The sequence below is a fragment of the Cardiocondyla obscurior genome, linkage group LG03 (genome assembly GCF_019399895.1).
Source record: "Cardiocondyla obscurior isolate alpha-2009 linkage group LG03, Cobs3.1, whole genome shotgun sequence".
Classification (NCBI taxonomy): domain Eukaryota; kingdom Metazoa; phylum Arthropoda; class Insecta; order Hymenoptera; family Formicidae; genus Cardiocondyla; species Cardiocondyla obscurior.
The window spans coordinates 8,183,029-8,209,754 of NC_091866.1; the positions used below are offsets into that span (position 1 = coordinate 8,183,029).

At 37.4% G+C, this 26,726-nt stretch overlaps 3 protein-coding genes across 5 annotated transcripts in view; 2 read left to right on the plus strand and 1 right to left on the minus strand.

The window, feature by feature from the left end:
- Inr-2 (insulin-like receptor-like) overlaps window positions 1–16,846 on the plus strand; it is a 36,356-nt gene extending 19,510 nt beyond the window's left edge. For both annotated transcript variants that reach the window (XM_070675136.1, XM_070675137.1), the window contains exons 3-12: window positions 6,967–7,141; window positions 7,268–7,514; window positions 8,698–8,803; window positions 9,113–10,513; window positions 10,658–10,944; window positions 11,250–11,627; window positions 11,746–12,278; window positions 12,360–12,852; window positions 12,927–13,171; window positions 13,254–16,846. In XM_070675136.1, the coding sequence (XP_070531237.1) occupies window positions 6,967–7,141; window positions 7,268–7,514; window positions 8,698–8,803; window positions 9,113–10,513; window positions 10,658–10,944; window positions 11,250–11,627; window positions 11,746–12,278; window positions 12,360–12,852; window positions 12,927–13,171; window positions 13,254–13,908 (4,520 nt within the window). In that variant the 3' untranslated portion in view covers window positions 13,909–16,846. The remainder of the gene's footprint in view (window positions 1–6,966; window positions 7,142–7,267; window positions 7,515–8,697; window positions 8,804–9,112; window positions 10,514–10,657; window positions 10,945–11,249; window positions 11,628–11,745; window positions 12,279–12,359; window positions 12,853–12,926; window positions 13,172–13,253) is intronic.
- A 4,769-nt stretch (window positions 16,847–21,615) lies between these two features.
- LOC139113759 (uncharacterized protein PF3D7_1120000) lies at window positions 21,616–23,469 on the plus strand. The gene is made up of 3 exons (XM_070675155.1): window positions 21,616–21,748; window positions 21,889–22,945; window positions 23,081–23,469. Exons 1-3 carry the CDS (start codon window positions 21,651–21,653, stop codon window positions 23,306–23,308), a joined length of 1,383 nt encoding a protein of 460 aa, XP_070531256.1. The 5' UTR covers window positions 21,616–21,650; the 3' UTR covers window positions 23,309–23,469.
- On the minus strand, window positions 21,776–25,439 carry Ada (N6-Methyl-AMP deaminase). Of its 2 annotated transcripts, none has more exons than XM_070675170.1 (8): window positions 25,020–25,436; window positions 24,773–24,897; window positions 24,471–24,662; window positions 24,134–24,371; window positions 23,934–24,069; window positions 23,752–23,852; window positions 23,512–23,687; window positions 21,776–21,911 (listed from the first exon to the last, which is right to left on the minus strand). In XM_070675170.1, exons 1-8 carry the CDS (start codon window positions 25,056–25,058, stop codon window positions 21,875–21,877), a joined length of 1,044 nt encoding a protein of 347 aa, XP_070531271.1. In that variant the 5' UTR covers window positions 25,059–25,436; the 3' UTR covers window positions 21,776–21,874. The 2 variants fall into 2 exon arrangements, with proteins under 2 accessions (XP_070531271.1, XP_070531272.1); XM_070675171.1 differs by lacking the exon at window positions 21,776–21,911 and adding an exon at window positions 22,705–23,240 and having other exon boundaries at window positions 25,020–25,439.
- Between the last annotated feature and the right edge of the window lie 1,287 nt (window positions 25,440–26,726).

Sequence of the window (26,726 nt, forward strand, 5' to 3'; positions counted from 1 at the left end):
AAGGTAGGCGTGTGCCGCCAGTGGTGGCGTAGATTAACATTGATCACCAATGTAAATTAAAGTAAACAACCATTTTGCACAATTATATTAATTATACATACGTGCGTCAATATCACGATTGCATCTCGCGTTATGAAAACGGAATAACGGTTGTCTCGAAGTATTCCTCTTAATCTCTATTGTACGGCACGTAATTACGAATATTTCCGTATAATTCGCTTTGCCGTTTTCCGTTTTTATTTAATTTTTTTTTATCTTTTATTAATTTTATTTTTATTTTTTATTTTTACAATTTACATTTGGTACAAAACGAGGGAAACGTTCGGAAAATTCCACGTGCAACTGGTGGATTGTATTAATCCGCATATTTTTATTTAAGAATCGGACGTCGCGACTGAACTGGATTAAAAGGTTCACAATTGGTGCGAATTAATGTATAATTCATCTAAATCCACTGAACGGTACTATCTTAGGTATATCACGTGCCTGTGCTTTTAACAAATTGCCTCAAGATATTCATAACCACTTCTTGACGAATAAAAATTTCTTATTTATACGCGGATGCGCACAGACGCGCATAATAAATAAGCAATCTTTATTCCTTAAGGAATAGCTATGAATATCGTTCCCCGCGCTCGCATCTAGCCGACTTAATGGAAGGTGCTTTGCCGACGACGAACGGGGCGAAGGGAAGAAGTTATCGAGATTGTACGCGGAAGAGAGAGAGAGAGAGAGCAAAGGAATGGGAAGGACGGGACTGAAGGGAACGCCCGGAATCGCGGGGAGCGATGAAGGTTTGATGTAATTAAGGCGTGTCAGCCCGAATATTAAGTGGCGTGCCTCTTTACGGTGAGCGGAGACGGAAGTCGTCTGGTGACATTATTTAACGATATCCGCTCGCTCGACAGACTAACGGATCGGCAATTCGTAATACGCAACGCGGCGCGAAAGGATACCGCGGGCAAATTGAGGCCTACGGCGAAAATGCGCGGGTTAATCGGATTTCGTCGCGCGCGGCGAAAGTCGAAGGTACTCTCAAAGTACTTTCAAATAGCGGATCGACGGCCACGCGGGATTTTTTAATTCGCGCCAACTCGTGTCAGCCGCGTTGACGTGAATCGTGTCGCGGAATATCGCGTATCCTCGCGGACCTAAAAGCCGGCGCCAGCAAATTATCGTAGGCGTTGCTGAGAAAGCAACGTCGGTGCTTTCTTAAGCTGCGCCAAATCGAGGTGGATCGAGATGCCGCAGCTTGCAGAAATTTCAATCGCGATGCAAAAATGCCCCGGAGGCAAGCGTGTGCACCGCAATGGCTGGGATCAGAAAAGAGAATGCGATGCCCGTCTAGACGGTAACTTCCGGCATCCAGAGGCACGATGGAAGGTCCCGTTGACCTCCGGGCGCGTGGTGCACCTGGCGCTACGTATACATCGTGTTATATTCGTTCGGGAGGCGTTCGTCTGCCATAAACTCCGCGGCGTGCGTCGATAAATTTACGACATGCCTTACAGGGGGTGCCATTCTACGTAGGGACATTGACGAGTTTTATAAATTTATCGCCGGTTTCTGCATCGCCGTCCGAGGCTCATCGAGATTCAAACGAGCGACACGTGGGGAGGTGAGGAAGAAAAATGCGAAACATTGCTATTTTTAGAGCATCGGGCCTATCCTATAAACGTATTTCGCGCGGAAGACGGCCGCGATACACCGTGCTCAGTTGCACAATAGCTTGGTACACTACCCGGGGCTCTGTGTAAGCCGGGTTCGAGTGGCGCCAAGCCGATGGCTTCCGGCTTTTGATGAAACTTAACGAGCCACAAGCACGAGAAAATGATGAACGTTACGTAGCTCATTTGCCTATTTATAGGGCCGCGCTATCCGACATATTTTTACCCGTATTATTTTCACCGCCAACCAGTGACCAACGACTCGTAAACGTTATAAGATCTACGGAGGGTCTTGTTACAAAAGGCTCGTTATCTATTCAATTAATCGGCGTTCTGTTAAGTTTGGCGCGGTTAATCGCGTTGTGTCCCGTTGTAGAAGCTACGCAGTTTGCCGAACTACTTTTTTTTTTCTTTTTTTTTAGGAAATATGATAGCACAATTGAAACCTTGGCCGAATTATCGACCGCGACAACGTGTCTATGTATAGGAAGTCTAAGAGCGGCGTAGCGGGCCCGTTTCATCTTTCGCGTGGAATGACGCTTTTGCCTTTTATCTCTCGAACGATCGCGGGGATTTCTGAGCGAAATTTATGATTTGGGTACGTCGTTAATTTTCAGACGTCCGTCCGCCGAGGTCGGCGCGTCAAATATATGAAATATGCTAAATTGCATTTTTACGATTTCTTTGTTAGCTACTATGTTGCTTCTTCCTTCGACCGCATTAAGTAAGTCGTAACTACACGACCGCTTGCCTCTCGTACTGCGCATCATCTCTGCAGCCGGTTTAGCCGAGGATTTTTACAACAAAGTGTCGATCGCGCATAATGAGTTTACGCTGAAGGGAAGAAACGCACGAAATAACTGGCGTAGAATATTCGTAATTATTTTATTTAATTGTTTTATTTTACCGTTTTACCGTTTTGACTATTTCATTAATTTTATTGATTGTTAATTTGCACCTTTATTTATTTAACCATTGTTTGCAGCGCGATTCAAATATTTCCATTAATTAAATTGTATTCGTTAATTTAATCTTTGTTTTAAATAATTTACCTATAAGAGTAATTTTATAGCAAAATGTAAAAAGATAGAGACAGAGAGAGAAAGAGTACAATAGATATGGATATATGTAAATGCATGCGAAAAAAAAAAAACCTAATAGGACTGCTGAAAAGTACTAAAAATACTAAAAAAAAGAGTGGCGTTAAAAATATAATATAAGAGCGCAATAAAATAGACATCGAAGGCTTAATTACATCAAGTGACCGGTTGTTAGTTAAATATTGAAACCAGAACGTCAAAGAATTTTGAATTTTAATTCACCACCTCGTGATGAAGTTTCAATCTCTGTATTCACGAGAAAGCAACTCGAATAAACTGCACCAGTCCTCTCTCGGACCTTTCGTTCGTTGACCAATTCCCGTGTCCAATTTTAAATATTGTACCGGTCATCAGTGGCGCAGCACTTAATATTTTGCAGTGGGTATCCTCGGCGACTCGCCTTTCCTCGGATATCCAGTTTACTTCTCGGCATAACTCAGCCACATTCCGCAACGATCTCACGCTGATGTTTATAATTACTCCGCGTTTGGCGCTTCGCGAATACTCTTGTTCCTTGTTTACTATTGTTAATCCACGTGGAATTTTCCGATTTGATATTCCGTCTTAAGTTAACGAGGGATTAAAAGAAAACCCCGTTTCCTGATAAGATATGGGCACTTGGCAATATCGTTCGCAAATTTAAGCTGCAATTAATCTAATTACGAAAACAACAGTTGGGAACTGGTGGAAGGGGAGTGGATTTACAGACGACGGTCTGAAATTTCCTCTCGAGGGCAGGGAGAGCGCCGTCTTGTCAAGTGTTTGCTCAAGTTCTCCGCGTTAAAGTAGCGCACTTAGCTCCGAGGTATCGCGCTTCCTACAAGGTAACACGTTCAGCGAGATCTCGTTATGTTCGAGTCGCACGGGGCGGCCTTTATCGGGAATACAAAGTAGCGAATCATTCAAGGCGGAATTGTCGGCGGGTCGCGCTATATCGTCAAGTACCGGACCGGGCTGGGCCAGGCCAGGCCAGGCCAGGCCAGGCCAGGCCGGACTGAGGAATGCCACAAGGTAGCATCGCGGGCTTGTGTTAGCGCACACGCATCGGTACGCGTTCGGTCTATGTATAGGACATCCAAAGTGCTTCGGCCTTTAGGCGAATGGCTAAGCAACCTTGGGCAGTGTGTTTGGAATGCGCCGGCCGTTGCAACTCCTTAAGTAGGCTACCCAGAAGCGATGAGTCCCGGACCGTTCTTTTGTATCGCGCTTTGCCTGCATACCGGGTGCAACTTCGCGGATACACGTGTTGCCACCTTGCAATTTTGTCGCGCGGCCCCTCCCGCCTCCTCCCTTTCCTCTCCCGTGTAAGTCCTTCCGCTGCGAAATACGATCGATGGTGTTTTACGGAAGGGGCGTTTCGCTGACTCTTGACTTTGGCTTAAAAACAGAACCCGGGTGTTAAGTAAAAAAAAAAAAAAAAAAAAAAAAAATGTACGATCAAGCGCACGTTAAATCCTCCCCGGCGCGTTCGACGGTCGAATTTCTCCGCGATATTCCCGAGGCATACCTTTTCGCTTACATAATTAATCGTTTGGTTCAACGCTCGCTTCATGCTCGCGAGGAACGAGAAGAGAATCGAAAATACCGCGAATGTCCTCGCGGATCGAACGCCGTCCACGCACACCCGGTCGTACGTCATTCATATTTTGCCCCCGCTTATCTATATTCACGTATTTGCGCTGTGTTAACCGCTACTATTTGCGAAAGAAGTGCACGTCAACCTGAGATAATACTTATTTGTAATTGGGGACTGATTACATTGGCGACAGGTCGGCTAAAATTAGAAGGCAGATAATGCACGCGCTAAAGATAGCGTGTAGAATTTAAACACACGTGGCGTTGTGCTTTAACCGCGTGTGTTTAATTTTTTTTTGTCGCAATAATGCAAAAAAAAAAAAAAAAAACCCGCAGTCAGTTACCTCCCACTCGTCTCTCTCTCTCTCTTTTTTTAATTTTTTTTTATTTGAACTTTGGTGGTTTAACGCAACGCCCGAAGATTCTTGGGACTCTGCTGTTGTTCCGCCTTGGTGCACTGCTTACGTGTTGAACATACATACGTACGCAGATAGTACGCTCGTCGTTGCCCGTACGCATGCACCGCGTCGTGCAATTCGTTATGAATGAAACCTTTGCATCTCCTACGGCATCGCTTCACCTCGCTTCGGTTCGTCTCGCTTCGTCGCCAACGACACCTCTGGTTCTGCAGCAGCTTTGACGCGGCAATGGCGTAACATTGCGCCTTCTCATATGTTACACTATGAAATAATTATGCGGTTTGAATAATTAATTCTTGCTTCGCAACTGCCTGCGTTGCCGGTGAGCCTTGCTTCGAAAATGTATGAAAATTACAAGTTATTTTGTTCGGCTCTTAAAGAGGGCTCTTTTTTTTTTTCCCCTCGGCGAAGATTTACGCGGGACGGTCACGTAATCAGAAGCGCACGGTGAAAAATTTTGCGCTTTATTATTTAAATATAATTCAGAAGAGGTAAAATGTGCAACTGGGGGAATAAAATTATTAATGGTTGAACACGGTTCGTCAGTCGGTGCGATTTTTCCAATGGTTCTTTAAACTCGGAAACGAGCAACAGAAAACAAATGTCTAGCGATAATATTACCAGCACACCTGTCGACGTTTTTATTGCACTTAAACATGTGCATTGAGCACGCGTTTTGGCAGCGCACGTTGCCAAAAACCAAACATTCGACTTTACTAGCAGGTCTTAGCAAAAGGCTTTTGCTATGTATATATGTTCTCTTGACTAGACACTTCGTGGATAGATAGATAGATAATTTGTGAAGGACAGCGACACACGCCGTCAATTACTTTCGAGTACATAATTTATGAATTTGGCTCTGATTATCGCTCGTTGATGCTGAAAGCCAATCATTACCGATAACGTCAATTCTTTACTATTTCTAGGCTGTAATAATTTTTTTCGGTCTACTTCTATAAATTACTTCGGGCCGAATCAAGTTTTCTAATAATTCAATTTAGGAGAAATAACTTCTGACGCGATAAAAAATTCATTGAGCAATTGCTCTTAAAATAAATTTAATTTTTTTATTGTCATCGGCCTTATTGGGTTTTTTTTAATTTTTTAAATTTTTATTTTAGATTTTGGTACTGCAAACCTTTAAACACGACCTATAGTCTTGGCAAAGTAAATTTGTAATTTTTTTTTATCGATTTGAAGACGATTAAAATTCAATAAAAATATTCGAAAGTATTTTAAAAGATACCATTCGATTCGACTGTACAAGAAAACGATTTTGGAAAGCTCTGCTGCAAATAAATCGATGAATTTGCATTAGAAAAATATTTTTGCACAGGAAAAATAGCTTTGTGCACTTCCTCTCGTGCTATGCGGTCATGTTGTGCAATCGTAGAAGAGAAACGTCGTTTATCACTAAATTATTCCGCGAAGGAAGAGCTCGAAGCAACTCGCGCACACGTTTATTTCTCGCGGTTTATGTCTCTATGACGAAATAATTTTGACAAAGTAATCCTGACAACGATACAACCGCGCGCAAATAATGGTGGAGGGACTTGTCTCCTCTTGTTTATTTCGACGGCGGCTAGTAGCGCGGCGAGTATTTTTAGCGTTTCCCGTTGAAATCGAGTACGTCGACTCGACAACGTTCCGTTACGCCTCGTTCCAATACGACGATTAGCGAAACTGAGGAAGCAAGCCGCAGTTTAATGCACCGGCCTGACTGCTGCACGTTGTCGCAGCCGCATGCCAGACGTGACTCGGCACTAGAGAAACACGTTTTATCGTTAAAATTGCACTTCGGTTTTTCGGTTTTGTTTTATCAGGCCAGGCGTGAAACAATTTTCATCAATCCTATATCGATTCATAATTACAGCTTTACGAACAAATTTTCTACGGTTAAAAAAAAAAAGTTATTTTAACTAGCACTGTTTTAACTAATTTAAATATCTTGAGCCTAAAATAAAATAAAATCTTGTAACTCAGGGCTAAATTAGGTCTTTTTGCGCATGGGTAGACGTATATTTTTTTTTTTTTTAATCTCCTTATTTTAACTTGGACGATATTGTGATAATCAAGTCTGAATACCTGTCTTTTCGAATTTATCAAGCTGTCAGCGACCACTTGTACAGCAATTATTAATCGCACAGCGCGCGCAGTCTTTGTTGCGTTATTAATACCGTCACGGTACGATTTTCTCTGTTGCAGTGTGCCAAAGTATAGACATAAGAAATAGCGTGAGTCAATTCTCAAAACTGGAAGGATGCCGGGTGGTCGAAGGCTTCGTACAAATTCTTTTGATCGATCGAGCGGAGCAATCGGCTTACGCCAATCTCAGCTTCCCCGATCTGGTCGAGATCACTGGATACCTTATTTTATACAGGTAAGACTAGGCGGCGTAGCTATATCAAGCCTCGTTTTAAATTCCTATCGCTGGCGAAGCGATATTTGTACATTGGAATTATTCGACGACCGCGATTCGGTCTCATCTATTTGCTCGCACTTTCAGGGTAAGCGGACTGAGGACTATCGGCCGTCTGTTTCCGAATCTGACGGTGATCCGGGGTCACTCTCTCTTTATCAATTACGCCCTCGTGGCATTCGAGATGATGCATCTACAGGAAATCGGTCTCCACTCTCTGACCAACATTCTGCGTGGATCCGTGAGATTCGAGAAGAACCCGACGCTCTGTTACGTCGACACCATTGACTGGGATGCCATCGCCAAGGCTGGCAAGGGAGGGCACTTTATAAAGGTAAGGTGCCTCCGAGCTCGCTTTTATCCCGGTGAAATGTAATTATAAATAGAAAACGACGATTTATTATTAGAAAGATTCGATGGCCGAGACGGGGCAAGTAACAATTCTATCTTTTTATTTGTTCGCCGTGATTCCTCCAGCTTTCCTATCGGTGAATTATCAAGGGACAAGAAATCTAAAACGGATGCGGCTGAAAATTACTTCATTTATTTTGCAACAAATGCGCGTTGCGCGAGGTCCCATAATGCACTCTGTGTAAACTCGTGTAATGAAGTCGTGAGAAATGATAGCACCGACGGTGACACGACGCTTTATTACCATAATACAGTATGTGCCTTACGAAGCAATCCAGTCGTATTAGCATCGCGTACGTAAAGCTACGCAATGATTGCATACCTACAATCGTATGACATACCAACGCAACGTGGGCGAATATCGGGGGTCGATCGAACTGTTTATGTGAATTTCCCTTTTTACTCTTTTGGATGAATCGATTCAACTTTCGCTTTTCGCTTTCTGCTCGCGTAGTAAAATATTATAGATACCGAATATCTTACGAAAAACGTATCGCTATGACAAACGACAACAGTATTGATCATCAAATCCGAGCCTTTCGCAATATGTTTTTCGACCTTCGTATATCGGCTTCGACTAGGATGTAGTCTAGTTTTTTCTTTTACTTTTTTATACGGGACTGTTCCGCCTAAAAAAAAAATTAAACGCGTCTATTTTCTCCTTTCGAATTTCCCCACAGTTACATTTGAAAAATGTGGTGGTGTAAATAAATAAGACAGGTAAAAATGTAGTGTAAAATCAGTTTAATTATACATATATGAAGAAATAAAAATAACCTGATTAAATCAAATTTTAATAATATATGCATTTGTAAAACTTAATACATATTTACGACAATGTAACAAACGTCAAATTATAAATGCTAATTTTCATTGTTTCAACATGCTCGACATACTTCTCGCGTCGATTTAAGTAGCAGTAAGCACTTTTATTTTAAAATCATTGTTTAAAAATTCGACGGCATACGAAAAATAATGAGGAAATGTGAAAAGCACGTCGGAAATAAATGTTATAAAAGGAAACAAAAATTTCGAAGGATATCGTAGAAAAAAAAAATAGTTAGAAAAATTGAATTGTTTTAAATGCATTCACATTTTGTTTGTAGGACAACAAGCCTGTGAATGGTTGTCCAGTGTGCGACAAAAAGTGTCCGCCAAGACAAACGAAACCTGATCAGACTTTATGCTGGAATCAACAATACTGCCAACAAGGTAAGCTCTTACAGCGATTGATATTCGCGTTTATATTAAAGAGACCTTACCTCACATCTCTAATCTAAAGCTGGATTTCTAAAATTATCGTGAGCACTATCGATATTAAACGTTCTTTTCTGAAAGTCTGCTTAAAAACCTATCTAATACGGCTTATACTTTATTGTGAAAAATATCTATATGCTATCTTATAAAGTATTGTTATAAATCTGTTTGGTCAAGCACTCGCAATTTGATTTTATCGTGCAAGCTGTTATTTCTCGTTACTTACGAAACGTCTCTGTTTAACATAGCGATTCACCTTTGCAGTATGCGATCGGAAATGCGAGAATAGAGCTTGCAACGATCTCGGGGAGTGCTGTCATCCGTTCTGTTTGGGTGGATGCTCGGGACCGTCGGCGAGTGATTGCACCATTTGCAGAAACGTGGTCGTGAACAACGGGGAGTGTAGGGAACAGTGTTCACGAGGCAAATACGAATTTATGAATCGACGTTGTATCGAAGAACACGAATGTCGACAGATGCTGAAGCCGCGCGAGGCGTCGGATTCAGTGAAGACGCGACCGTACAAACCGTTCAATGGTAGCTGCGTGATAGAGTGCCCAGCGGGATACATGGAAACCGAAGAGCGCGGCAATTACGCATCCTGCCGGAAGTGTGAAGGCCGATGGTGTCCGAAGGAGTGCTCTGGCGCAAACGTAGACAGTATATCTTCGGCACAGAAACTGCGCGGGTGCACGCACATTAAAGGCAGCCTCGAGATACAGATACGCGGTGGAAAAAACATTGTCAAAGAACTCGAGGAAAGTCTCAATATGATCGAGGAGATAGACGGCTACCTGAAGATCGTCCGTAGCTTCCCATTGATATCCCTAAACTTTCTAAAAAATCTGCGCGTGATACGCGGTAACCAGCTCGAGAACGGCAAGTATACTCTCGCCGTGCTCGACAATCAGAATCTTCAGGAGCTCTGGGATTGGAACACTCATTTGAATATTACTATTTTGTCGGAGAATGGTCCTGCCAAGTTATTCTTTCATTTCAATCCAAAATTGTGTTTGCACGAGATCGAAAAGTTACGGGAAAAGGCCAAGCTGGAGGAGTTCACTGATCACGATGTGGCATCCAGCAGCAATGGAGATAAAGTCGCATGTAACGTCACCGAGCTGAAGACAAAGGTCACCAAGAAGACATCTAGAGGAGCTATTATCGAGTGGAGGGCCTTTACGCATCACGACACTAGGTCTCTTTTAGGTTATGTTGTTTATTTCATCGAAGCGCCTCATCAAAACATAACGATGTATGATGGTCGCGATGCTTGTGGTGGAGATGGCTGGCGAGTGGAGGATGTTTCAGCCGAGAGTACGTCACCGCAATCTCACAACGGCACGGAATTGCAGGAGCCTGTCTATCACACTCATATACTGACTCTATTGAAGCCATATACTCAGTATGCTTATTATGTTAAAACGTATACCATAGCCACGGAAAGATCGGGCGCGCAGAGTAAAGTTAAATACTTTACGACGCTGCCGGATGCGCCCAGTTCGCCCAGAGCCTTATCGACTTGGAGTAATTCTAGCAACGAACTAGTTATATCCTGGTTTCCACCGCTACACAAAAATGGAAACTTAACGCATTATCGAATTGTCGGTCGATGGGAGCCCGATGACCCGAATTTTATCGACCAAAGGAATTATTGCGACGAACGTAATTCAAATCATTTAGTTTCTTCCTATATTAACAAAAAAAAATTTTGTACAAGTGTTGATTATACTATTTAACATAAAAATTAAATTTGTACGTAATGTATTTATTTTTATAGTAAAATTAATAAATTATTACTAATTTTAGCTATGCCGTTGCCTGAAACAAAACCTCCGGAAGAAGTTATAGCAGAAGAAGAAAAGAAGCATACTGAACTCGGGCAAGAATTGTCAAAATCTGATTCGTGCGTCTGTACGGATCGTGAAACGACGGATCAATCTATACGTGAAAAAGAAGTATCCAGTTCGATTGCCTTCGAGAACGCGTTACACAATCAAGTTTATGTCAAACGAATGTCTTCATCGCGCAGAAGACGTCACACTAGTGAAATGTTAATCGCAACGGATCTAGCTAAAGAATCTACATACGATCAGGTAAAATTTTAGATTTATTTAAATCAATAACGTTTATTAGCTATGGGCAAACGAATACGGAAACGAAGAAATAAATTGCATATCAAGCTTTATTTACTTATTTACAAGCAATATTTTAAAGAGATAAATATTTCTGTACTATATATTATTCATAAATTGATTAAAAGATTAACTTTGATGGAAATGTTGGTAAAAATATTAATACGAAATTAAATCAATAATGCATTTCATGAATTGTACTTAATTACGCACGTATTTTACATTATTATTTAACATTTTATGTGACTCGATAATTTTACATACAGGATAGAGAAAGCGCTAACGATAAAGTGGAGAATGGTACATTTATAGTATTCGAACGACTAATACCTAGTACGAATCTTACTTTCGTCATGAGAAATCTCCGTCACTTCGCTGCGTACAATATTGAAGTTCAAGCTTGCCGAGAACGAGTTGGGAATGATACAAAGAGCAAAAATTGCTCAACAAAGAGTATGAAAACGTATCGTACGTTATTCATGGAAAGTGCAGATAACATTCCAACAGACACCTTTAAATTGAAGATTTCTGGTAAAAATAGTAGTCACACTATAATTATTACGCTGTCTTGGGATGAACCACTTCAACCCAATGGCCTAATAGTTACGTATCAGATCGAGTATAAAAGAGTTGATATAAAAAATGTGAGTAACACCTTTTTTAAATTCTACTAGAGATTAAAAGAGAGAGCGCGTTATTAAGTTCGATTTTTGAAAATATTATTGTAATAATAATCAATTTTTTTTTTTTTATGTTATACAGATAAAACCAACGGTAGTATGTATTACAAGACGTGATTTTGCTAACATGGGCAATTCGTACGTCTTGAAAGAACTTCCATCTGGAAATTATTCTGTAAAAGTTCGAGCTACAAGCTTAGCTGGAAATGGCGCATATACTGAAATACAATATTTTCATATACCGGAATATGGCACATACAGTACATTTTGGATTTTCTTCTGGTCGATATTCGGCATCGTTATAATGTTCAGTTCTTTAACAATATTGTATGTATTTAAGAAAAAATCAATGCGAAATAAACCTGATACGCTTATCGCGACAGTGAATCCAGAATACGTTAGTACGAGTTATGTAGCGGATGAATGGGAAGTGCCCAGAAAGAAAATTCAATTACTACGAGAATTAGGCAATGGTTCTTTTGGCATGGTATACGAAGGAGTAGCCAGAAATGTTGTAAAAGGTAAACCAGAAGTACGGTGTGCCGTAAAAACTGTAAATGAAAATGCAACCGACCGTGAACGAATAGAGTTCCTTAACGAAGCGTCCGTCATGAAGTAAGAGAAATTAATTACTTCCTCTAGCAGTATTGTATCTTTCTATCTAAATTCTAACTTATTATAATTTGCTTGTTGAAGGGCATTTAACAATCATCATGTAGTCAGACTACTGGGTGTAGTATCGCAAGGTCAACCTACATTAGTAGTCATGGAATTAATGGTGAATGGCGATCTGAAAACGTATTTGAGAAGTCATCGACCGGATGTTTGTGAGAACTCCAAGCAACCTCCAACGTTGAGAGATATTTTACAAATGGCAGTTGAAATTGCCGATGGCATGTCTTACCTTGCCGCGAAGAAATTTGTTCATAGAGATTTGGCTGCTCGCAATTGTATGGTAGCCGAAGATCTTACTGTGAAAATCGGCGACTTTGGCATGACGAGAGACATATATGAAACTGATTACTATCGAAAAGGATCCAAGGGATTGCTGCCAGTCAGATGGATGGCACCAGAAAGTTTGAAAGATGGTGTATTTACCAGTTTTTCTGACGTTTGGAGCTATGGAGTTGTTTTATGGGAAATGGTAACATTAGCTTCACAGCCGTATCAAGGCTTATCGAATGATCAGGTAAATATAAATTTCAAAATAAAATATTTACACGTTTTTCTAAATTATTCACTAAATCACGATTTTGTTTTTAGGTATTACGTTACGTAATTGAGGGAGGAGTTATGGAACGACCGGAAAATTGTCCCGACTCGTTATATAATTTAATGAGGCGCACTTGGAATCATAGATCCTCGAAAAGACCTACTTTTATAGACATCGAGACGCTGCTATTACAAGAAGTTAATATAGAAGGTTTTGAAAATGTTAGCTTTTATCACAGCCCAGAAGGAATCGAAGCTCGAAATCAAAATAATTCGCATTCACCACAAACCGATCAGTAAGCATACATACCATCTCGATTAATATAATTTGCATAGATATAGATAATAAAATTTGCGCGATTTATTTAATTTAAATAGAGATCTAGAAATGGTCGCTCTACAAGATTTGCGAGAGGAGGAAATAGAGGGGGAAGAAGATTCACCACTGAATCAAGACTTTGATGATTTCGCAAGTTTTGAGCCTTGCAGTATTAAAAACAACTTAAGTCCACGCTACGGATCAGAGTCCTACGGCGAAACATCAAAAGCTATTTCCAGTTTCCATGACATGAATTCTACAAAAGTACCGAAAGCTGGATTCGATGAATTTGGTATCTCCGGAGATTCGCTCGTATCTAGTAAGGACACGTTAAATTCGCCTTTTGTAGAAGGCAGCCTTAAATCTGTCAGGAGCTCGCCTTTTATATATAAGAAAAGTACTTCCCGCAGTAACATAAGTCAAGGTTCGCTAGGGAAGCCTGCAAGTCCACAAAGTTTGGTTAAGCGAAATTTTCTCGATAGCCCAAATCCGTCTAAGTTCCGGGACAATCCCGATTACGAAAATAGAAGTCCTGAAATCACTTCGAGCATTGATAAAAAAGAGATCACTTCTCTACATTTAGAATTTCCATCAGTGGACGTCATGGATATTCAGATTAATGGTGACAAAACAGAAAACAACAAGCATACAAACGATTATATGAACAAATCGGAAATGTTAAATAACGGTTATATCGGTAATACGGCTACGTAGCTTTGCTGTAACGAAATTTTATCACTTGGAGCGAATCGGATGTAAGTATTTCACCAAAAAGGCAGTGTCTGTGCCAAATTTAAGAGCATACTGAATTATCATTTTGAAAGGACTACACTGAGCAAAGTTTTCTGTATATGAATGAAATGTTAGTGTGTTCTAACATACAAGTTATATTCATAAGTCTATATTTTAAACATCTAGGCGTAACTAACGAGTACAGGTTCTAACAAACAAGTGGAGTTTCCTTATACGGGTGTTACCATGTCTTAATTCCGTCTCTCTAAATGTAATTAATATCGCTACGCGTGTACAGGTAATTATATATTTGTTGTGCTGCAATGCATGTTGGAAAAAAGCAGCGAATATATTTATATCAGATACTGTCTTTTTGAAGTTATCAAAGTCGCTGTAGTATATGTTAATAAGGAGAGTTTACTTTATACTAAAGATGCCGTTATCGTGGAGTTATTACATTACAGACAGTTGCGATTCAAGTCCAATGTCTCTCCTTGAAATTGAGTCGCCAAAGCATGCGGCTGTCCATTAGCAATGCACATTACCTGCTGACAAGCATGTAGTAACTTCTCTCCCCATTAACTATCTAGCATATAAGCGTGTATCAAAGAATTAAGCAGATTTATTATTTATATTATAAACTTTCTGTTACTCTTTCAGTCTCAAGATGCGCTTTTTGCGCAATTTCTGCGAACTATACAGGATGTCCTATAATAAATGGACACTTTTTCGGGAATAGATAAAACTTATCCAAATAAGAAGAAAAGTTCTTGACTTTTTTTCTTATCTCGATAAGTTCTGTCTACTCTCAAAAATGTGTCTGATTACTATGGGACATCCTGCGTATATTTGTATAGCATTGGTTTTTTTTTTCTGAGTTTATAGTAAACATGGTACACCAAAGTGGCAATTAGGTCGACTACCGCGTTGGTACGACATTTTGTTCACATCAAAAAGACCACATTTTATAAATTTTGTGAATTACGCCTAGTCGCCACTTTGCACGATTTTAAGCTTTGAACTCGTATAGTGATATAGATATGTTGGAAAGTATGTGTGTAGAGGGGATGATTCAGAATAAGTGTATGGACTTAGCAAATATATCGCGTTCCTCTAATTTATAAATTTCTATTATATTTATGTTTTCTACATTGTTTTAATATTTTTGACTTTATTGTATCCGTTGCTTTAAGAGTTTTGAATCCACCAATTGTTCGATGCATAGTAGAAGAATTAGAGAGTAGGGATTCTTTTTCAAATTTTTAAACATTTTTTTTCTTTTTTTTTTTCTTTTTTTAATGATAACCGTACGATTAATAAATATTTTTGCGGTATAATTTGTAAAGAGTATATAGCCTCAATTTTAATCTTTTTATTATAATTATCGTGAAATTTTTAAGGATAACAATTAGTATCTGATCTTTAAACTCAATATTATTAATAATTTAATTTCGTATGATCAAATTTTGTAAAAGTAATGGTATTAACTTAAATAGCGTCTTATCTTTGTTTCTAAATAATCTCGTGAATACCTACAGAGAGATTTAAAAAATTAAGCAAAGCTATATGCATGTTTGAAAAATTTTTGGGGTGAACAAATTAACGATCACAGTAATATAAAAAAATTAATTTTTTTTAATATTTTAATTTACTTTAATGTAATGAATTGAATATTTAAAAAATAAGCAATAAGTAATTCTGTCAAAAATTTTTTTACACTATTGTGCTTCTGAAATTTGCCCGATATACTTTGTACATATGACATAGACTGTAAATGCTGTGTAATTGTACTATTTCGTGGAGCTGGCATATAACATCACGCTTTGCCTACCGTAATATCTCGATGAGGAAAACACTGTAGACTTTTCATCTAATACCACTTTTCAACTGAAAGTTAATATATTCCGTAAACATTCATCGTGCAATTTACAGTCATGAGTTTGTAGTCTTCATATCGTGCAATAGAATCATTCATTGTATTTATACACCGTACACTGCTACAACAATTCGCGGCGTAAGATATTGCTCTTAATGAGTTGCGTAATCGTTTCTGCATTGCTCCACGAAATAACCTACGAAATTCAGAGGCATGGCACCATGCTTTTGAGTAGAGACACAAGAACGTAAACTGTCTTAGTACCCAATGAGAAACAAGATTGACAACAAACGAGAGAAAAAAAAAAAAAAGGTTGAACCTCCGTATAATCGTTACAGTCGCGAGATAATATTGGATGAATCCTACAAGAATGAACTAAGGAAAGAATTATTGTATGAGCAACGCAACATAATGCAGTTGAGTCTAGATATAACGAGCCTCTAACACAAGACTGATTAGCTAATCCCACTATACATCCGTAATCTCTCAGTAAGTTAAAGATACAAGATGGTAGAAGTTCCAGACTGTTCCATATCCGCAAACACTCTCCTTTTGATGATTCGTTTATTCTTGCACTATGCATCCGTTTAAAGGCACATTTAGTTCATGAGAATTGTTAATGTGATCCATGGTTGTTTCATTTCATATAACGCCGCGTGCATACAATGCTACTTCTATTCGAGATTTGCTCGAAGCAAAAAAGCAATATATGGGGTGTCTGTAATCATTGTATAATTTTTTTTTACAAAACTTGATGAAATTACGTATACTAATCTTCCATTAATATTATTTAGAAAAATATTTCAAGAATCAGATCTTTGTTAAAATAAAACAAGATTTTTTTTTGTTATTTAAACATAGTGTCTAACATTAAAATATTATTTTATAATGCATTTTTTAATGAAATATTATTAGGAATAGCACACTTAGCTTACAACCTTGGATCATCGAAAATCACGCTAATCCCTCGCACCTTTGATGATTTCGTTTAATATTGTAATTTATAATTTGTTCTATTTCAATTTCCCTTCGAAAGTAGAATGCTTTAATATGCGCAAGACGCGCATTTTTGGAACGAAAGGTGGCGGAAATCCAGACACGCATTAAACACTTTCCAGAATAAAGCAGAGAAGGAACACGACTAATGACGGATTAATTATCGGCCGATGTATCGTAATAATAAGCCTCGCTCGTATTGTGAAGTATCTAGTATAATAACAAAACAAATGCAGTTAACGCTTAGACCATGTACATGTACTATATACGAAATAAGTATCATAAGATTAACACGAAATGTTTCCTATATGGCCGCAAGTCTTCGTATTGTAAGAAACAGCGCGCGATCGCTAACATTTTAGGCCTATAGTTTAATAGCTCTGTAATATATTAGGATTAGGATAACTTAACGATTTTAAGGTATAGCACGTAATCATGTCTGGAAATCATGTAACTATGAAAGTTTGCAGAAGCTGTGTGCCTGTTGATGCGTGTACCGACCGACTTGACAAAATGTATGATCTGTTTGAACGTAATACGTAAATCACAAAACAGAGATTCGAGGTGTCGGCAGATCAATGTACATCTGTATCAATGTTGAAAAAGATCGTAAAGTTTCGGGCAAGATGCAAACATGGCATTTACTTTAGCGTAAAGAAAAAAGAAAAGGAAAAAAAAAAAAAAAAATTAACCTCCGACTGCGAGTAATTAAGTTCTCAGCTGATCTTAGACTGAAGCATACCTTTTAATTGTTCACTTTACGGACGACCGATTTCAATTACTTTGATACGTATTATTAAAGATATGCTATCGCTAAAACCTTGACAACTGCTTAAGGTGTTCGTTGTAATATACATTAAGGTCGTTGGAATTGGCGAAGCCATACAATGAACAATTACCGCATAACTCTAATCATCCTTGACGTCGAGAAACACCGACATAAGATTTATTCCATCTCGATCCATTAATTTATTTTGTATTTATTTTGAGTAAATGAGACGAGTTTAGTATAAACGTAATTTTTCCGATGCAGAATCAACATAGCACCGATTAGTTTATTTAGCGTGTTGCAAATATATGAGCGTTACACGACGACTCGATTTCTCTCGCATTGAATTTCGAGCTCATTCGTCTCGGTGTCTAGCGCAGAACTCGGGAAACTCATTGATCTTTTAATCTTTACACTAGGAAAGTATTTTGGGCTACGTTACGCAACTTGACATTTTTGTTGTACATAATTCTTTTGTTGCGGACAAATTTTTACGGTACATATATCTAATAAACAAATCTTGCAGTAAAAATTAAGTCCTTGTTACGTGACTACTTATTGTGACAGTAACGACTTTGATTAATCCCATACGCTGTTTTTTCATTCAGGTTCTTTGTTTCTAATATCGTTTGCAATTCTCTTCGCAGTTCCTATTATTACTGTTATAAATACAGACGAGATCTCTGATACAACACTGTGTACATAACGTAAACACATCGGTGTATTCTAATATAGAATTTTAAACCATATTTATGTTCCACGTTTAATTAATTTATTGTTCTTCATTCTACAGAACACATTACGCAATTGCTATACTGCTCAACATTAAACTTGCTCAAGTTCCGTGACAGCAAAAATATCATTGTTAAATAATATTATATAATTATTCATTGTATATAAGTTTTTTATTTCAACTAAACTCACGAAAAGTTTTGTACCGTTTTTATAGTTTAATTTTTTTTTTTTTCATAGATTTTATAGTTTGATTTAGTTGTTTATATAATATGCTTTCAATCACGTTAGTTGTATGTTTTTTTACAAAAGTAAAGAAATGTATTTGAGGGTGACAGCAAGTTAGGATTGCGTTATGGAACTTCAGAATAATTGCAATTATTTTTTTTACATGTTCTTTTTATAGATTTTTAATTTTCAAAAATACTTTGAGAAACAGTTCACTTTTTAGCGAAACTAGGTGCATTTTAACGACGTCTAGTGTTTGAACGTTCCTATTGTACAAATATTGACACTTATATTTTTTTATTAGATGTCAACTGGGTACATTGTTGTTAATTACGTATTTTCTGTGCCTATCGTAGGAGATATCTAAAATACACGCGTTTCTTTAAATAAATGTGCGTGCACTGCAGAAAGTAGTTCATTGTGTTCACACAGTATTACGATAATTATATCACAAAGATTTATTTTTAACAATTCTACGAAGAATTTTTTTTCTATTTAAACGGTGAATAATATTGCCACCTTGCTAACATTGTCCAAGATAGATCACGGCTACACGCTAGTTGTTCGGACCACAATATACGATCAGTTGTGATACAGATGTGCAAAGATTGCAAATTTGAAAATTCCCTTTTTATTTCTGCTTCTCGACCGATGTTTTGCGATGTATAGCATACATGCTTGTGAATAATGCTTCGATCGACTTTCGGCTAAAAAGAAAAACACCCGAGATGAATTAGCAGCGAAAGTGTTATACCTACGTAATGTTGTAACGCGTGGATGAAGTGACTGATGAACGAAAGTATGTTTGTAAAGGTATGTTTCAAATAAAATTAAAGCACACATATTAGTCAACAAAACACGTATGCGTTCGTATGCAAAGCTTCTCAAGAAAAATGCGCGAATATATATTAAAAAAAAAGAAAAAAAAAAGAAAGAAAAGAAAAAAAAACGAAACGCGAAATACTCGTTGTTTCCCCCGACAAGTTTAATGTCGAAGAATATTTTATTCGTTAACATCGATCTCTGTATGGAGCTGATGTACACTGAAAAGCAGATATGACATTTTTTACGGCGACGGCAGTTAGCTTACGTGATTCCTTTCCTCTCCATCCCCTCCCATGGCGGCCGAGTACGAGGGAGGTAGTAGTGGGGGGTGCGTTCCCTCTCAGTCCTTGGCGACCGGCACTCTGTGGAACATCTACGCGCGCGCGCGCTTCGTGTGAGACTCGACGCACACCACGCTAGCCGCAGTTGCCGAAACAAATGCCGTATCTGCTTTTCAGTGTACGCTGAAAGGTAAATACGGAGCGTTTGTCGCAGCGACGGTGGCTGGCGTGCGTCAACTTGCCATGGCGTGAGATTCGACGCACACCACGACAAGATCGTGTACGCTAACCGCCGTCGTCGCAACGAACAACTATATCTACCTGTCAATGTACGCTTGGGTCCTGTTAATTATCATAGTCGTGTTAGATGGATTTATCCACCTCTGATGCAATGTTAACGCGTTATAATAATTCGCCCTCGTGAAAGAGCGGCAAAAGAATACCGAATCAAAGATTAGCCTAATGTCTTCTAATAATCGCGATACCGATCGTGTGTTGTACAGGCCGGTTTTGAAATACAGATCGATTAATATATCTACAGTTAATATTATTTAATGTAAAGTGACATAGGTCGATTTTAACGGAGCTTTCAAGAGGCGTCGATTATACGGTCGCTTTGAAAAATGCGCAAGGACCTACGAGGAGCGCGCTTCAATACCATATTGTGAGAACAAAACATTCGCTTAGAGATTCCGTTGGATAATGCACAAAAAAAAAAAAACATGTTAGTATACACTGTGTCTTTTTGATTTTGAAGCAAACGTCACTGCCACGACAAAAGACAAGCCTATAAAGAAGATATTAAAAACGAAACATAAGCTCGCAGCAGTATCTCAGAGTTTGAATATACGTCTCGCGTGATCTTGTGTATCATCTACGATTTTACGTTATTCGGTTCTACGACAATACAATGCGCATAATCGCTTGTAATTCAATTATTCTTCGCCGTACGATGCGTAGCAGATATAATTAGATAATTGGATGTTTTAGCGAGAGCACTAATGAATTAACAAGGTGTCATTCTTTTTAGATTAAGGATCAGTTTTGCTGCGTACGCCAATATTCGCGCGACGACATTCTGTTTGTCTTTTGTAAATGAGCGTCGCACGAACGTGTATACGGGGGATGTAAATGATATATAAAATAAAAAACAATGTTTGTGCGAAAACGCACCTCGGAGTCGGTAATAAAAGCCGGTGGTTGCTAGGCACGGCCATCGCTATGAATAGTCGTAGATGTAACATTTAATTTGTAACATCGTTGTAAGAGTTGTAAGGACCGCGCTATGGAGGGTCGACGATCCTTCAATCTATCACTGTATATCTCTGTCTCTTCCCTCCCGTCGCGCATCCTCTCGGAGGTATTGATGTGCCCACGTTCGGGGCAATGCTTAACAAATTTACATATATCCGATTATCTTACATGAAAAAGAAAAAAGCAAAAAAAAAACCAAGAAATAGTATTTACTATTATTAACTATACGATACGCGCTGTACGCAGAGGAAGAAACAAATTTTATTTACCAAATACCAGTTTTTTAATAAAAAATCTTTTTGTGAAGGAAAAATATCGAAAACGCCACGCAGTTGGAAAATTCGTTTTAAATATCTAATCTAACATATGTCATGTCCCAAACAATCCACACAAACTTATATGTATTATTAATTTGACGTAATGAATGCAATATTAAACAATGACCACTGATATGACACTAACAAAAAATAATATATTTTTTTGTACGCGTTAATTGTTGATTATTAATTAAAGTAACGTGCAATTATTATAACTAAGAAAGAAAAATGCTGTTTCAGGTAGATGCAAATAAAAATTATGCGAGAAGATATAAGAAAATCGCCTAATCGCAAAACGCATTCGATACGATAAGTCTCTCTGTATACTATTTCACAGCAGTTGGATTTGACAAATCGTATAAAATTAAATTTCTTAATTACATATTAATGTGATTGTAATATCAAGACGCTTTCGCGATGTGCTGCGGAAACTCTCAAGCCACAGTATGACAAGTCGATTACACAATTGCATCTGCGTTTTCATCTTGCACGCAATATTACAATCGTCGATTGGTCGTGTGGAAATCCGCAATGATACTTGCAGGTATGGATAGAACGCAATTTTCTTGAATTGTTCTTGAATTCAACGAGATTTTATACTTTTCACTTATCACATCGTGTTATTTTCTGTTTATAAAATATTATTTTATATTTTACAATGTTTGAGAAATTACACCTTTCCAGAATGAAACGGGAGACTTCCGTTGCTGAAACAAAGTTAAACGAAGACAGTAATTACATGAAACAAATAAATTTGGGAAATGAAAAGAAAGAAGATTATGATTCTGAAGAGAAAGATATATATCAAGAGAATACAAAAGAGAAACGTAAAATTTCATATGCAGATGAAGACGGGGAATCTAGCTTGTATGATGATTATGAAGCAAAAGATGATGCAAAGCGGGAAGTCTTAAATGACTCAGAGGATTATGAGGAAATAGAAGATTATTCTCCGGAAATCTTAGAACACTCGAAAACTCTGACAAATAATATGAAATTAAAAAATCTTAACAAAGCATCAGCGTTTGACAGTGCGGCCAAGATAAAAGATTCTGAATTAAAAGATAAAATCTCAAAGTTAAATTATTCCTCCAAGATGGAAGAACCAATAAACAAAAATACTTCGTCGGATAGAGTTGAATCAAATGCAGAATACGAGAATCGTGTAGAAGAGGCGATACAACGGAAGATCGATGCACTTAAGGAGGAGATTCAACGAGACATTAAGGCACAACAACAAATAAAAGATATCGAGGACGACAATGCGAGATATGATGAGTTGCAGGATCAAGAATACGAGGAAAATGAAAGACCGAATTTCAAAGAGGAACCGATTGAAAAGCGTCAAATTATCTCCAAAAGATTCACTCGTGAGATCGCTAACGACGCAGTTAAGTTTTCCAACACAAACGAGAAGACAAAATCATTAAAAACAAAAAAGTGTAAAAAGCCACCTGCCAAGCAGCCTATCAAGATGGACAAGTTAAACACTTTAAAGAATAAAAATTTGAACAAACGATTTGTAGTTGACAAATCTTTTAGACCGACTACTTCAAAAGTTCTTTGTAAAAAAAAACGTGCACCTAGCAGGCAAGTTTTCTTGGTGAATAATCAACATGAAGCAAAAAAAAGACAATCGAGATGCTATACGTTGCCATCCAAACGGACAGCTGTTAAATCTAATAATATATTGTTCGTGAATCCCAAGTCAAATTCTAATTTTTATACAGATAACAGAAAGGTAAAAGTATAGCAGTTGCTTAAATTTAATATTAATACTTTTTATCGTCTTGTTTTCTGTGAATAAAATCTAATAAGTCTAAATAAATATAATATAAAAATGTAAAATAAACTACAAAACCTATCACAACTTCAGGTATCTTTACCCGACAGCGAAGCAAAGAATGATGAAGAAGAACGAAGCTTTGCAGCAAAACATTCCGATTCTTTAGAAGCTCTCACTGACAGTTTTCAAGAATTGAGTCCCCGTTTAGAAAAAGAGTACAAAGAAGCCTTTGGAGGGTTACAGAGTGAACCTGGAAACGCTTTAGCTAGATTTAAAAGAATCAAACGTATGCTAGATAGTCCTGATGCAGAAATTTAAAGTTTATTTTAAAATAATAAAATAATTATTCTAAACTAAAGTCGAAATAATAAAACGTTAAATAGTAAAACAATATAATAGCGGTATAGAATCGTATAAGAAAGTATTATAGATATTTAAAAAGATTAATAAAGCATTTTAAGTAAAAACAGCTACAATAAATGCTATTAAATACGATAATGCCATTATTAACTAAATCTTACCTATCAAAATTTTCAATAATTGCTGTTAACTTTGCCTTTTCTTCCGTACTTGCAAAACTATATTGTACAGATAGCATAGATAATTCCTTAAGTTGTTTTTTGTTAATGTTAAAAACAGAGTTTAATATCTCCAATTCCTTTGATAAGCACGTGTTGAAAACTCCTTTATCGTCAGTCTAAAAAAAAAGTTATATTACTTTCTTAATTAAGTTTTAGTGTATGCTATTTTTCTATACTTACTCCAATAGTTATGGGATGTCCAGCTTCGTATAGATATTTAAATTGATGGCACATATAATTTGATACTGTTTTACATTTAATGTTTGATGTTAAGCATAATTCTATAAAAAAAAAAAAAAGCAAAGTATATAATTACTCATTAAATTATTTGACTTTAAAAAAAATTATCAGAAATTTCTTACCAACAGGAATTTTAGATTTCAATAATGTATCAAATAATTCTTGAGAACCTTGTAAATTAGGATGAATACAAGTACAATGCCCCAATCGGTCAGGTTTAAAGTTTAAAATATCAATTGTTTCCACTTCATCTGGGACCTATATTTATCAATATACTGCATAGTATGTATAGATAGTTACTCTCATTAAAAAAATAATTTACCTCTGCACAGTGGGCTGCAATTTTAAGGCCTATTTTTCTAGACATTTCTAATAACTTTAGAAATGAATAACCTGCTGATGGATCGCCACTCAGATCAATACCCACAACATATTCTGGATATTTCTTTATAAACTGCATAGCAAGATTTATATTTTCTTCTGCAGACTCATAACCTTGCTTACGATCGATTGATATTAGCAATTTTACAAGAATTTGTGGAATTTCAGATTTGGATGTTCTGTATATGCACCAGATTGGTTAAAGATAAAGAAAAAATTACAAATATACATATACACATAAATATACATATGTACATATATATCAAATGTTTACTTACTGTATAGCTTTTATTATAGCCTCAAGATATTCTGTTTTTGTCATTGAATTTTTTACAGCACGAGGTGTACTTCGCAATTCTAAATAAATCACGTTGTCACTGTGAAAGTCTTTTATCACATCACAAGTTGCAACAAATACAGCTTCTGGTGTAATTGTCAGTGCATGGGCTATGTCAAATATTTTGAAACATCTAAAATATGAATATTGTACAATGTATTTTATATTAAACAATGTGTATTTTTATAATATAAGTTGTAAAAAAATAAGAAAAAAAAAAACAGATAAAAGAATTCTACATACTCACTTAAAGATGAGAAATTTGTAGTATCCAAAACTTGATCACAGACAGTATCTGAGCATTTCATTCTAGATAATTTTTGCAATGTATTCACACTTAATGAACCATTTAAATGTGCGTGAAGTTCCTGTTTAGTAAAAAATATTTGATAAATAAGAATATATATGATTACAAAGTGCAAAATAAAAGTATTCATTTTCTAACAATAAGAATCATAAATGTTGACTCTTAGATGGCAAAATAACTTACCACTTTAGGTAACTTGTGGCAGAACTGTTTCATATCCATGATTAAGGCTCTAACTTAATTCTGCTTCACTCTAATCAGTAATATTAATAACTTGATGATTGCTCGGCGTGGAAGGACCAAGAATTCCAACAGCTGAGAGAAACGGTGGAGGCATCTAGTGCGAGTGTGAACCGATGGTACAAGATCTCTTATCGCATGAATAAAAGAATTTATCCGTAGAGAAGACATCGTTAGATAAATGTGTATTACTAACGTGCTCGAATCATCAACCACACGTTCGAGTGACGTTAGATGACAGCATGTAATGTTTTTTAGAAAATCTCACACAAGTCCACGATAGAGAAGATCATAACCAAAAAAATATATTTTATATTGATTGATTTCTTTTTCCCTTTCGCTATCTCTCTTTGTTATTCTTTTCTCAAGTAGATAAAAAAATTTAATCACCGCAGTTGAGCATCGATCACTGTTGAATTATGCTCTAAGACTAGGATTAAAAAAAGATCTAAAAATAAAATTCAATTTTTTTCGGTTCCGATATTCAATCGTCGGTGTAAAAGTATTGTGGTGTTTTCTATATGCTGAAAGTGCTATGTTAAACGTGCGTGGAAACGCGTCGGGAGTGCCGAGTCAAGTGCCGCGCGAACGAATCGCGTTATTAATCGATGTGCGTGGCGGTAATTAACCGCGTTTTTTTTTTCTCGATCGAGCGGTGTGGGAGGCGAATGGGTCGGCCAACTCGAGGGAGCAGCAGTTGGCACGAAGGGACAATCCGGACAACTCTGATGCGGAAAACGGTGAGTGCAGTTATTCTTGCATTATAATTATCTATTTACTCGGCGCATCGTTGCAATATTAATAAATGTTTTGCCGCCTGGGATAAATAAAACGACAAAGAGTAAAATCCGGCTCCTTTCAGAAAGCTAAAACAGCGCGAAATCCATAATCTTAGTAGAATGCTGAATAAACAACGCACATTAATATCGAATATTAAAGTTGATGTTGAATTGGGTTTCCGTGAATCTTCTTCCCTCTTAAAAAGTCGTATACACAATTAGGTTTTTTAAATTATCGTGTAACGCTAAGATCTTGCTTCTCATCTCCTGAGATTCTCATTACGACTCTATAAAGAATTGACTTACATTAATTCCGCGTCGCAATCATCAATTCTGCGGTTGTTATATTTTCGTTCTCACGTGAACTGTTGCATTTTTTTCTTTGCTCCCAAACCAAATAGTAAGATAGTCTCACGCATAAAAAATTGCGCTGGATTTTCAGATAGAATTTTCACCGCGATTTTAAACAAAAAGCCACGCGATGGGAGAACGTTTTCGTATATAAATAAAAATTAACATTTTATTAGAAGAATTTTTCTCTTTGCACGGCCAAAGTCTTTCTCTTTCTTGTACATACACTTTCACCGAACTTTCAAATATCAATTAATTCAGCGGCGTCAATCGACGTGCGTTGCATCGAGACGGAATAAAATATTAATTGCAACATCCTCGTACCGATCTAGACCGCAAACGGCGTATTTTGAAAACGGAGAAAACCTCGTAAGAATTAATGCATAATTATAATAAATAGGCAATACAGAAGTTAACAGTAGCCGTCGGTCAATTCTTTTCGAGCTGCTCTCAATCTCAAATAAATTACGCGAGGAAAAACTTCTTTCAAACTCTCTTGTTGAGAGATTAATCCCGATTC

Coding starts and splice junctions, on each gene's coding strand:
- Ada (XM_070675170.1), bottom strand. CDS start 25,058: ATGGATATGAAACAGTTCTGCCACAAGTTACCTAAAGTG. Junction 24,372..24,470: donor GCTATAATAAAAGCTATACA/GTAAGTAAACAT, acceptor GTGCATATACAG/AACATCCAAATCTGAAATTC. Junction 23,853..23,933: donor GAAATCTAAAATTCCTGTTG/GTAAGAAATTTC, acceptor TTTTTTTTATAG/AATTATGCTTAACATCAAAC.
- LOC139113759 (XM_070675155.1), top strand. CDS start 21,651: ATGACAAGTCGATTACACAATTGCATCTGCGTTTTCATCTTGCACGCA. Junction 21,749..21,888: donor ATCCGCAATGATACTTGCAG/GTATGGATAGAA, acceptor ACACCTTTCCAG/AATGAAACGGGAGACTTCCG. Junction 22,946..23,080: donor TTTATACAGATAACAGAAAG/GTAAAAGTATAG, acceptor TCACAACTTCAG/GTATCTTTACCCGACAGCGA.